Consider the following 12,755-nt stretch of genomic DNA (forward strand, 5'->3'; position numbering starts at 1 on the left):
TGGATCACTATATTTCCCATAGTGTTTTAATATTGGGCGTACATCATCTACATTACTGGTTGCAATTGCTAAAAATATATATATATATATTAGAGATACGTATGTGTTAGAGACTTTCCTATTCTGTTACTTCTGCTACCAGGGCTAACGTAAAAAATCTTTCAATGGCTCATCTGGTATAAAAATACAGAGTTATTTAAGTACCTTTTTAATTTCTTACTGTATTCTCGCGTGGCAGGAAAGCGACAGTCGTCATAACACGGGTGTTATGTTTAATACACCTCAATATAAAATACAGAGTTATTTAAGTAACTTTTTAATTTCTTACTGTATTCTCGCGTGGCAGGAAAGCGACAGTCGTCATAACACGGGTGTTATGTTTAATTATTGTTTGTGTGTGGCTAATAATTTTGACAACCCATTAGTGTCCACTGGGTTGGAACAATTGCTGTTAAGTGTCTTGCTCAATGACACATACGCCCACAATGGTAGCAGCGAAGAGCCTTAAACCAATCACCTTTGGGTTAGAGGTAGGTGCACAAAGCAACTGTCCTATGACGCCGGACATTTACAAAGTTTAGTCATCCATCATTCAACATGAAATGTGAAATTATTCCATACCAACAATCTTACTTCGTAACAGAGCAGCAAGGTCAAATAATGTTGTGTCATTGGAATCTCCATCCCATTTACTCAAACACAAACCGTTCTCTGGCTGCTTTTCACAAGCTCTTTGGTCACAATCCACCATAATAACACGACTTAAGTCTCGATTAAGGTATTTTAAATCCTGTGATTTAAAAATAGTTCACATTTAAAATCTTACATATTGTTACACATTGCTGATAAGTAAATATATATATATATATATATTTAATTTACCTTTTGATAATATGGATCTAGCTTTGGTAGTTTTCCTTTTGTAATACTTCCAAGTGTGAATCCGGACTGGTATCTAGCCGAATCTCGAAATAGACGGTACATGATATATCCTTTCGAATCCATGGAATCAATGAGAGGAAAGGCGGTCTTAAAAATACAGTTTGGATTTATTTTCAAACAAAAACCAAAAATTTATTATTTTCTAACCATTTTAAAGTAAAAATGTCACTGTATTTTATTGTTGTTTAGTTTTGTAATCTAGGAGTTAGAATATTTGTAAGTTTAATGTTTGAAGTAGGGCAAATTCAGTTTTCAGTTTGCATCAATCTAAATCAAATACCGAATATATCTTCAAATCCGCATATTCTACTTCCTAGAACATTTCTTAGCGATATGCTTTAAATATATGATACATTGTTGATTGTTATACACAACACTGTCTCATCCTACTAAATAATAATAACTTAATACATTTGCAAGGTTTTAAAAATTAATATCTTGTAGCTAAGAATTTAAAACTACTTAATGCAGCAACAAAAAAAAAGTTGACATTCTAGTTAGTACTCCTGTGTTAGCAGTGTTAGCATTACCATTCCAGTTTCTCTTGTAAAAATAACAACTTCATAAAGTGGTGGTCCAACTTGACTTAGGAAATAGTCGATACCAGGTCGTTTTTTGAACCTCCAACCGGTCACTGACTATTAAAACAAGACTAGTTACGCTATCAAGATTTTTGATAAAGGTTTGTTTAGTCGTATTCGAAAGTTATAATTTAAAGATTATTCGATTAAACCGCCTTTAAAGGCTTAAGCATGCACTTACAGCAGTATAAAAAACCAGAATTGTTTCGGTGAACATCGAATCAAAAAACAAACTTAATTTGGCATTCTTAATTTTTTGGAAAAATATTATTTTAATAAAACTATGATACTAACTACTTGCATCACTGTGGTGTCCAGCGCTGTGGCTAAGTGGTTAGCACACCTGCCTTTAACCAACCGGTGATGGGTTCAAGGCTTGTCGCTGCTATCATTGTGGGCATAAGTGTCTATGGCCAAGACACTTAATGCCAATTCAACCCAGTGGTCACTAATGGGTTGACCAAATTATCAGCCATACAGAAAAGATGGGAAAAATACCCACAAAGTAACATACATGGTAACTCTTGAGCTGGCACAAGCTGTATGAACACTCGTGTTATAACGACTGTTGTTTTCCGCCCCGCGAGAATAAAGTAAGTTACATTCATTCATTTACTGTTTGTTTACCAGTTCACCACTGATCACTAATAGTAAGTACTCTGATTGCGTTTTTTAATTACAACAACAAAAGGAAAAATATATATATATTATATGTTCTATGTATTTAAAAGCTAAAGAAGAAAACTCACATCATAAACTGGCCGAAGAAAAACATCCATGAGCTCAATGACCAAAGTAAAAGGTGGTTGATAATATGGTTCTTCAAGTGGATCAGGCAGCAACTTTTTGGAAGAAGGTTCAACAATGTCCTATATGACATCATGTTAATGATTAGATGAAACAGAAACTGCACTGAGCAATACAATCTGCAACTTTTGTGGAACTTTTTAAAAAAAGGAAAAAGTAAACATCCACAGAGTTACATATGTGGCAAGTTCGCATCTAGAACTAGACATGTGGTGACTAGTTACGTTTAACATTATCTCACCCTGTGAGAATAAACAAGTTACAATCATTGATTAACATTGAAAGACTAAAGCCTGTAGTTTCATTACTTTCATACCAACCTTCTTTACAAGATTAATTTCGCCCCATGCTCGTTTCAAATAAGCAATAGGAACAGGATCTATAGAAGAATACATGAGGAAGGATTTTAAATTTTGTATTACCAAAACTTAAGTTATTATTAAATATAACACAATAGAGTACTTGCACACTTAAAGAATTATAACTGTATCCATTTAGTAATGCAGATGTACCTCCAACTGAAAATCGAGAGTGCAAACAGCTTTAAACATAAATTAAATATGATATTTATTATATTTGAAAGCAACTACAACTATCCTTAAATAGCTGATTTCATCGTTTTCATGGTTAAAATTTATGTTTTAAAACTCAAACATGTAAGAAGTTAGATCCACTTGTGCAAGATAAATAATATAAAATGTACATTCAATAAACTGATAGGTCTATTCAACAGTCAAATGGGGTAATAAAAAAAGAAAACATAAACTTTCGATTTTCTTTCAAATTAATAAATAAATATGAAAAAATAGTCTGGAGGAATAATATTCATCAAACCTTGATGTACAAAAAAGATTGTAGGATAGGATTTCTAAGTTTATTTGAAATTTTATTTAAAATTTTGTGCTGTTTTATTACCTGACTTAGAGGTTAAAAAAAGAATTAAAAAAAAAGTTTTTAGTCATAGTCATACAACTTATGCCATCTATATTCTTTAGGAAACCTTAATTCTTTCCCACTTTTTCCACAAAAGCAAAATATCTCTAACGATTTTTAACGGCCTTTTTCTAATGCTTCTCTTTTCTGTTAAATTTTTTAATTTTACATATTAAATATAAGCTAAGCTTACCTACAAATAAAATTTATTAGTATGAATGAAAATAAAGCCTATAAGTTGTAAACCACAAGAAGTAATCAGAGTATTTCACCTAAAAGCACAAGAAGTAATCAGAGTATTTCACTTAATTTAACTAAATGATAAAGGCTTTTGAAATCTAAAGGACATCTGACCCTAATTTAAACTAAATTCAGCAACACAAAAATTACATGTAATTTAATAGTCTTTAATTAACTTAAAAGGTAAACTACTTCATCAGAAAATATAGGCGAAGCTGTAAAAAAAGATGTAATTTTCGCCGTTTCCATAACAAACTTTGTAGGAAAAAAGCAAATTACTGCATTTATAATAAGTTTATCATAAAAGACCTACTTACAAAAAAAGTTTAGCAAACCCCCAAAAAAGCTTTTTTGTCAATATTTTGTTTAGACTTTACCGAAAAAAAATTCTTGCTTGAAGTACCCCATTGTTTTTTTACCCCACTTGACTATACACATTAATTAGGAACTTTGTAGTTATTAACATATGTAAAACAACTCACTTTCAGTAAACTCATCGATTATCTGAAAATAATATCACGATAAATAAATTCAGACCATTTATTAGGTCTTATATAACATCAAAATTATATTCAAGTTTGCTTGTAGGTTCTGTAGACTTATTTTAAATAAAACTGTTGATCACACAGCATAATTCCAAGACACGTAGGGGACACTTGGGGCACATGCAACTACATACCTTATTTCCGTCTTGGTCCACTTTGGGTCTTCCTGTTATGGAGAAATGGTTAGTTTTAGGGATACACGAAACTGAATCTGAATTAATAACTTAATAAGCTTATGCCCAACCATATTGGTTTGGATACACAACAACTCTTAAAACAACTGTGAGTGAAAGTTCCAATATCACTGGGATTATCCTGAATTTATAAAAAAAAGGGGGAAACACCTATCAAAGAAAATAGGACGAAAGTGGAAATATTTGTATAGGAATACCATACACTTATCTCTAGGATCCTACCATTTGTTAAAATAAACAATGGCGTGCAGATGGCAAAACTTCCAAGTAGAATCCACTTCGCGAATCTCTGACTTCTCATAAAAGGACTTTCCTTGCTTTCATGTGAATTATTATTCTTATCATTTAAATGTTCAGGGGGATATTTATTTGTTTTTAAATCATTGTTGTATACAGAAGGAATAATTTTGGTTGCAGCAAGATCCTGTGGTGTGTCTGCTTTTCCTAATGAAGTACCAGTACTAAAACTGAGATTAAAGGGGCGTACAGATCTTTGCGCCATTTGCTTATATTTCCGCAAATGTAAGTGGTGTGGATTATTCAAATAACTTGAATATGATATAAAGCAGGAATCTAGATTTTCTGCTGGTTCCAGTAAATTGTTGCAGGTTCCAGTATTGAATGACTGAGTAACCTTTAAAAAGTTGTTACAATTCCATCTCTTGCATTTCACCCAGATGCGACAAGACATTATGATTATCAGTTATTTTCAAAAATAAAATCAACATATATAGTGACTGATAATAAAAATTTGCCGTTAATTTGCATGCTTACCTTAAAATATGAATTGCATAAGAATGAATTACAAGCGCTTTTAAATGTTTAAAACACTCATAAGATTGTATGAACAATGAACATTAGATTTTTCTTTAAAGCGTCTTTGTTTAAATATATTCAGCGCATTTGAAGCTTGAGTACTGATCACATTTGTGTCCAACTACGCCATAAAGAACGGTACATAAGTTAGTTTAACCAGTTGATTCGCACCTGCGTTTTGGAATTACCCTGTATTTATTTTGATTTTGTCTGCCACTGGTCTCAGCAGGTAACAAACTGTTTTGTGTAAACTTCTTATTCACCTGTCAGTTAAACCAAAGTGATCCACAAAAATTGTTTGTTTTTGAAGTCTTTAAGATTAGCGCTATTAATTGATATGCTCGCTCCAATTGTTGCAGACAATAATAAATTGTCCAACAAAAGGCAGATAAACTTGTGTATTATTTAAAACAAATAAATTAAAATTTTTGCTATATTTTCAGGTATATGCAAGTACGAACAGGATAATCATAAACAATGCAGCAGTCGAAGACTCTCTCAAGTCTAAGCATATTAGACAAACAAATGTAAATGTCCACGGTTATAATTTTGTTATAAACGTATTATTTTTACATTTGTGCAAATAAAATATATATATATGAACCTGGAATTCAAGTAATTAATTAATACTCTTAACAATATTTAACATTTATCAACAACACCAAGAACAACTGTTCGACGAAAAAGGATCTATATGACCGCTACCGTACTCAACAACAACAAGAACAACTGTTAGACGAAAAAGAACCTATATGACCACTAACGTGCTCAAAAACCGCGTTTCTCGTTTCTTCATTTTTTTTAGTTTACCGCTCACAATATATCATTATGCAGCCCCCACAATATGAATAAAATTAACTTCTAACATTACCTGTAATACTGCGTTATTGCGGTTTATCAAAATTCACAAAAAAAAACATCTCTAAGCGTAGACAAGGTTAACTAGTGAAAGTTTACATGTCAACACATGGTACAGGAGTTGTACAAAGCAAATTTGCACATATTCTTTACCAAACCTTTCAATCCTTCTACGTATTAGTAGGGATGCACATTACAGAAAAATTATGTATTCTAGGATATCCTAGAATACTTTATTTCGAATCTAGAATTCCGAATCTAGAATTTCGAATCTTTTTATGTTTATAGGAAAAAATAATTTCACCCACATAAGTCAGTTAATTGACTCTTTATTAGTAGCCTTGTTGGATCATGAGCTGTAAAATGACCAAAAATTGTACTATTGGGGAGTTTTTGCGTCACAAAACGGATAGCAGGCTATGAAAAGACGTTGCGAAACGTTTACTCTCGAAAGTCCTACAAACACAATTTTTTTTTTTTTTCAAAATTAATAAGTTTCAAAAATTGTTATTATAGTATATGAGATGACATATGATGACGTCATTAAACAGAATACCGAATCCCGTAATTAGATTCGAATACAAAAGGATTCGAATCTCATGGATTCAAAATTCTGTAATGTGCATCCCTACGTATTAGGTTTTATGAGTTATTATACATAAAAAATGCATTCTACCTACTGCACCACAGTCATCAATCGCGACTAAAACCCACTTCGTTAGTTACTTCTGATTTGTTTTTGATCGATCTCAGTCGACCGGTGTAGTAAAAGGATTAATTAATAACAACCTTTTTTATTAGTTTGTACCATGCTCACGCATTAGAACTGTGATCTCTTGTAATGCCCTCGTTGAATATATATAAACAAAACGTAGTTTAAGAAAATTGTTATTCATGTAATCATACGGTTTATCATGTTTAAATACGTTATGTTATTCCAGTCCCAGTTAAATATTATAGGATGCGTAGTGTTTAAAGTTAATACGTTCGATTTTCAATGCTCGCGAGTGATAAAGTTGAAATTTATTTTAAAACACAAACGTAGAAACACAGGTTTACGTTTTAATCGTTATTTTTCACGCGACAAATACAAAATATTTGCGAAAACAAATTAAATATTTTAGCACCCTCTACCGAAAAGTTAGCGTGTCTCAAAGTCCATAGAAATCAAAAGGTGCCGTACTCTGTGTCATAGTGATTTCTATGGACTTTGGTCTATCCCATAGATATCATATATATAACTAGATTGCGCATCTGGTGTTCAGAATTGAAGTCAATTGAAGCGCGCCATTTTGAATCGTATGTGAGCCACTCGTCTATGGGTCCCTTTAAATAATGCATGTCCGCTAAGTCCGCTAAGTCCGCTAAGTCCGCTAAGTCCGCTAAGTCCGCTAAGTCCGCTAAGTCCGCTAAGTCCGCTAAGTCCGCTAAGTCCGCTAAGTCCGCTAAGTCCGCTAAGTCCGCTAAGTCCGCTAAGTCCGCTAAGTCCACTAAGTCCACTAAGTCCACTAAGTCCACTAAGTCCACTAAGTCCACTAAGTCCACTAAGTCCGTCTGCAATATTGACTATGTCCGCTATTTCCACGTCTGTAATATTCACGTCTAAGATGTCCAGTAGTAAGCTCGCTTGGTCGTGATATATGAATTATGTGTTATCCAAGTCAAAATGATTTTATTTTGTCTCCTTGGTCACACTAACAAAATTCAGAAAAGTTTACAAAGGCAAAACAATGAGAATTAACGGTAAAACGACAGTCGTTAAAAGACGCTCACGGTTAAAACGGAAGTACAAAAGGGCACATTTAAGTAACATTTAGAAAAACGGTAAGGATAATGTCAGAGGTTGGTTGCAATTTGTTCCTGAATTTAGGTTTATAGTTTTCATGGATCAATGCTGATGTCTGAAACTACTCCGATAAGTAGAGGGTTGCTTCATCTTAGCTGTAAACCTGAAATTCAAATACTTGAGGATAGTGGATCTGATGGTATCTTACTGTAAATTGAAAAATCAAAGATAGAAAGAATAGGGGGAAAATACCAAAAAAATAGACAAATAAATAGAAAAATGAGAAGAGGATATTGAACAGAAAGGTCAATACAAAAATCAAAGTAGAATAGTATGAAAAGAAGGCAATTTAATTCTTATTATCTATACAAAGAAAACTTTAGAGGACAATCAAATGACTTTATAAAGAAGTATTATAATGTCTGTAGATTGTTTTTGGATATTATCTAAACACTTAATGGAAGTTATTGCAACATTGCAGATAATCCTGATTTACACGGAATACTTGCCGCATCTCAATCAAAGAACCTTAAAACTCACCAATGTGTGAATATATTAAATTTTGCTGCTTTCCACTGTTATTAAGGTTTGAAAACCAGCTACATGCAATAAAGCAAAAAAAGGTGGACACAGTAAAAGTCCAGGCTTACACAGAGTTAGTGTTGGGTCTTATAATAGTTTAAAGATGTTTACCTTTTTATTGTGTGGTGCGAAGATGGTTTGTTGATAGTTCAGATGCTTCGAAAGTCAAATCAAGCCTTAGCAATCAGGAATCGCCTAGCAGTCAGGGACTCTGTCATCGCCAGCCTAGTTACCGCCGGGTGTTTTTTTAGCATAGACATCATTCCGCACAATCCTGTGAAAGCAGTATGTGAAGCACAGTAGCAGTATTTATTCTTAGTGGAACTAACATCAATACTTGCCTCATTTTTCTTGTTTGTTCTTCAGTTCCAGGACCATCTTCTCCATAATCGCATCCATATGATGCAGCAGTAAACAATTTGTGAATATTTGGCTCAGTTTACAACAAGTATACCTACACGTTTATGTAAACCTTTTCTAATAGAAAAATTAGAAATATATATATATAAAAGAAATGAATGGAAAGGAAATGAATAAAGAAGAAATGAAGAAACACGATTCTAAAATAACAATTTTTAAATAGTGGTAATTTATAATGTAAAACAAAGTGGGAATATTTCAATCTAGTCAGTTCGGGCACAAAACAATAGGCTACTTGGGGGTAGAAAAGACTAGAGCCTAAAAAATATTTTACCACAAACAGCTTTTGCAGTTCAAAACTACAATCATTCGCTTTATTTTGTATTCTACAATGTAGAATCTACATTTCAACATTAAAGTTAATCAAGTATCAGAAATTGATAATTTACAGCTTTGCATGTGCTGTCTAATGATGTAATTTATATTATTTACAGGTTAGAAGTTTCAGGTCATTATTACTTTAATGAAATATATTACATTTTTTTTAATTTTTTATTTGGTGACCTTGTTCTTACACCTCTTGGTCGTTTCATTTGGCCTACTTTTTTGCCGGCATTTGATGAAATAGGAGCAGTTAGTAGTTTTGAATTAGTTGAAAGATTACCTCGTCTCAGACCATTATATTTACGAAATTTTTTCAAGTGGCTTGATTTGCTTTCAGTGTCCATGTCTCTCCACTCATTTACTCCCATTTTAAAATGTAAGAATTCATTAGTAAGTTCATATGGACCGATTGAAAGAATTGCTCTTTCTACATCAGTGTATCCCACATCAACAAGACTTTTTAGTGTTGTTACTATATCTGCAATTTTTTTTTGCTTCCACTGAAATTTGCACTTTATGACATGATTGTAAGACTCGGCATTATTATTTGTCCATCGGTCACCTATTGGTTCCAGGTTGCGAAATTCCCATACTTTAGTTCTTAAAAGAACTAAAAACCTCTCTTTCAAATATGATTGCAAACTTGTACAATACGTTTCGCAAAATTCAATTAATTTAAATTCGGCCACAGCAAAATCAATTTCATTCTTCGTATCAAGTATCTTGTCCATCAGTTGTAAAATTTGCTTGCGTAGCTGTTTATCTGCACCAACTTTATCCTTTAAATAATCAACCAGATTATCTCTTAAATGCTTAAAGCACAAAATGTGGGTGCAATATGGAAAGGCGTATGTAATGGCTTTATGCATAGCTTGCTCATCATCGGTTCCAAAAATCATTTTATCATGATGGGGTCCAATGACTGATCCAAGTTGAGTGAAAAAAAAAGAAAATGTTTTAAAATCAGACTTATTATGGAGGAACACTGGCCCCAGAAACAAAGGATTGTTGCCACTTTTGATACTCTTTACACTTCTGTTTTTATAAACCGTTATGGTGACATGTATTTTTCCAAGATTAAAAGTTTTGTCAACATTTAATACCGAACGTCCAGTGCAACAAAATCTGACAATATCTGAAATTTGTTTTTCGTTGTAAAGAATAATTGCGACTGGACTATCTTTTTTATGAAGAATGCTTTGGACAAACTCCTCTGACTGTGCCAAGTTGATTACACGTAGTATGTCATCTGCATAATTAGTATTGAATCCTTTTCCTTCTGTTTTACTGGTAGCATGTTTCTTGTTATATATTTGCTGCAGATTGCGGGGGGCGGTTGTTGCATCCATGGTCAGCACTAAATCATCATAAATTTCTTTTGGTGTTGCACAGGTTTTTACCCTATTTTTGATAAACTTTGTTGTTGACACTGGTGTTCGGATGTAAATGTTTCCATGGTTACTATTTAAATGTGGCATGTTGCCAGGAAACAGTCCAATATACTCTACAAGTGCAACTTTTGTATTAACTTTTAAAGGTCCAGGAGAAATCACCCACGTAATCTTTCTTTTATATTTCTGGTCCTTTTTTAATTTTGAATAATAATGTCCTAATGTAATGACTTCATTATCTTCTGGCTGTTTTAGTAATGGTGTATATTTGTTTTGTCGTGCATTGCGAGTGCAATATTTGCCATTGTGTTTTTGTAATGTTCTTATGTTTTTATGCTGTGCAATGGATTTTAAAACAGTCATGCTGTTTTTAATCCATGCTCCACAGTCATCTGAAAATACTTTTCCTTTTCCCCTTGCTGCTCTTTCCAGATTATCCGAATTGTCTACCAAAATAAAAACATTTTCTTTAATTCCGCACGGGATGCAAGGCTCTACCAGTTTACGACAATCGACTGATAAGTACTCAATTGCTTCTTGTTGAGTTAAAAAAGTATCTTTGAAAGGTAGTTTCGTAAATGGTTGTTTTATCTGTTTTTGGCTGTCTTTATGTTCCTCATCTGAAATGAATGTTTCTGTCTCTGGATCTGGAATGAATGTTTCTGTCTCTGGATCTGCAATGAATGTTTCTGTCTCTGGATCTGCAATGAATGTTTCTGTCTCTGGATCTGCAATGAATGTTTCTGTCTCTGGATCTGCAATGAATGTTTCTGTCTCTGGATCTGCAATGAATGTTTCTGTCTCTGGATCTGCAATGAATGTTTCTGTCTCTGGATCTGCAATGAATGTTTCTGTCTCTGGATCTGCAATGAATGTTTCTGTCTCTGTATCTGCAATGAATGTTTCTGTCTCTGGATCTGCAATGAATGTTTCTGTCTCTGGATCTGCACTGAATGTTTCTGTCTCTGTATCTGCAATGAATGTTTCTGTCTCTGGATCTGCAATGAATATTTCTGTATGTGGATGTTGGTTTTCTTGTTTGTCCGAATCATCACTTATTTCACTGTCATCACTGATTATAATTATCTGGTTTTCCTCTTCAGGTTTTCCCAAAGAGCGTTCCTTTAAGAAGCAAAAATGGTTGGGATTAAATTTTAAAATATTATTTTCTGTTTTTAAATTTGTCGTTGTCCACATTAGGATTCCCCCAAATGCACTTCGTAAATTTACTCCTCTTCCAATAATTTCTCTGGTGTATGAAATACCTCGCCTGTCCATTGGTCCAATTGTAGGCATGTATGAGTTGAATTTGTGCTTGACAGCCGCACTTAAGGCATAAATGTGAATTAAATCTGCATAGTCATTCATACGGCTTGCGGAAATACAAACTTCTTTGAAACATGGAGTTACTACTGTGATATCCGGTAAGACAAAATTGCCTTCATTAATGTGGTAAAACTCAGGGTACTTCAAAATTTCTAGTGCCACTGCCAAACGCAATTGCACATGAAACTTTTGTGACCCAAATAATGCAATTGATGCTGCTCTATACATACAATTTCCGTCTCCCAGAGCATGGATAGGGTAATGTGTGTTCAATACAGATGGGTGTAACTTTCTTAAAAGTAATTCTGATTTTTCATCTTTTACTTGACAGCTAGGGTTGTAATTAAATGGTGGGAGAAGTTGTACTTGGTAGGTTTTGATTAATAATTGTTCCTGAGTAGCCATACCTTTACAAAATGATTTTGTGCATTTTTTGGACAGGTTGGACGTAATGCGCGAAAGTGCAAGATGAAAATCATACTCCTTTTCGTTGTTGTTTTTAGTTGCACAATTGTTGCAAAAAAATTTTAACCGTGTGTTTTCCCATTCTTGTATTATTTCCTTTGTCATGTCCAAACACGCATAATGAACCCATTTTTTACAAGACCAACATTCTATACAAGCTGTTCTACAATCACATGAACATTTTGTACATGGATATCGCTTCATGGTAACCTTTTCAAATTCTTATTTTTTCAGGTTCTAATTTAAATAAAGTATAAATAATTATGTTTTAAAACTGTTTATAGGTTTGCATTACTTTTTTTCTTTATCCCCAACACAAAAAAACTTGTATAGCACAAGACATTTCAAAACAGATTATATTCATGCTCGTTATATAATACAAACCTTGGTGCTAATGAAGAACCCACCCACTACATTATTTCTGCAAACCACTAACTTTAAAAACGTAAGCACTAACGACTAACCCATAACTACAATTTAAGTAGCCAAACCTTTCGACAACTTTGATAACGTTCTAACACTCTACATGCTACGCATGCCTTAAA

The 12,755-nt window shown here is 33.3% G+C and overlaps 1 protein-coding gene and 1 long non-coding RNA gene across 2 annotated transcripts; both read right to left on the bottom strand.

The window, feature by feature from the left end:
• Positions 1–10: 10 nt before the first annotated feature.
• LOC104265457 (mitochondrial import inner membrane translocase subunit TIM50) lies at positions 11–5,719 on the bottom strand (the record flags this gene model as incomplete). The annotated part of the gene is given in 9 exon segments (XM_009859504.3): positions 11–68; positions 634–790; positions 883–1,029; positions 1,473–1,580; positions 2,273–2,392; positions 2,651–2,709; positions 3,986–4,007; positions 4,183–4,214; positions 4,465–5,719. Coding segments are annotated over 9 exon segments (1,172 nt in total), but the record flags the coding sequence as incomplete, so codon positions are not given.
• A 1,852-nt stretch (positions 5,720–7,571) lies between these two features.
• Positions 7,572–9,167, bottom strand: LOC108950553. Its single transcript, XR_003397101.1, has 2 exons — positions 8,396–9,167; positions 7,572–7,865 (listed from the first exon to the last, which is right to left on the bottom strand). It is a non-coding gene; the product is annotated as an uncharacterized LOC108950553 (long non-coding RNA).
• Between the last annotated feature and the right edge of the window lie 3,588 nt (positions 9,168–12,755).

Source organism: Ciona intestinalis, unplaced genomic scaffold (genome assembly GCF_000224145.3).
Source record: "Ciona intestinalis unplaced genomic scaffold, KH HT000246.1, whole genome shotgun sequence".
In the NCBI taxonomy this organism is placed as follows: Eukaryota; Metazoa; Chordata; class Ascidiacea; order Phlebobranchia; family Cionidae; genus Ciona; species Ciona intestinalis.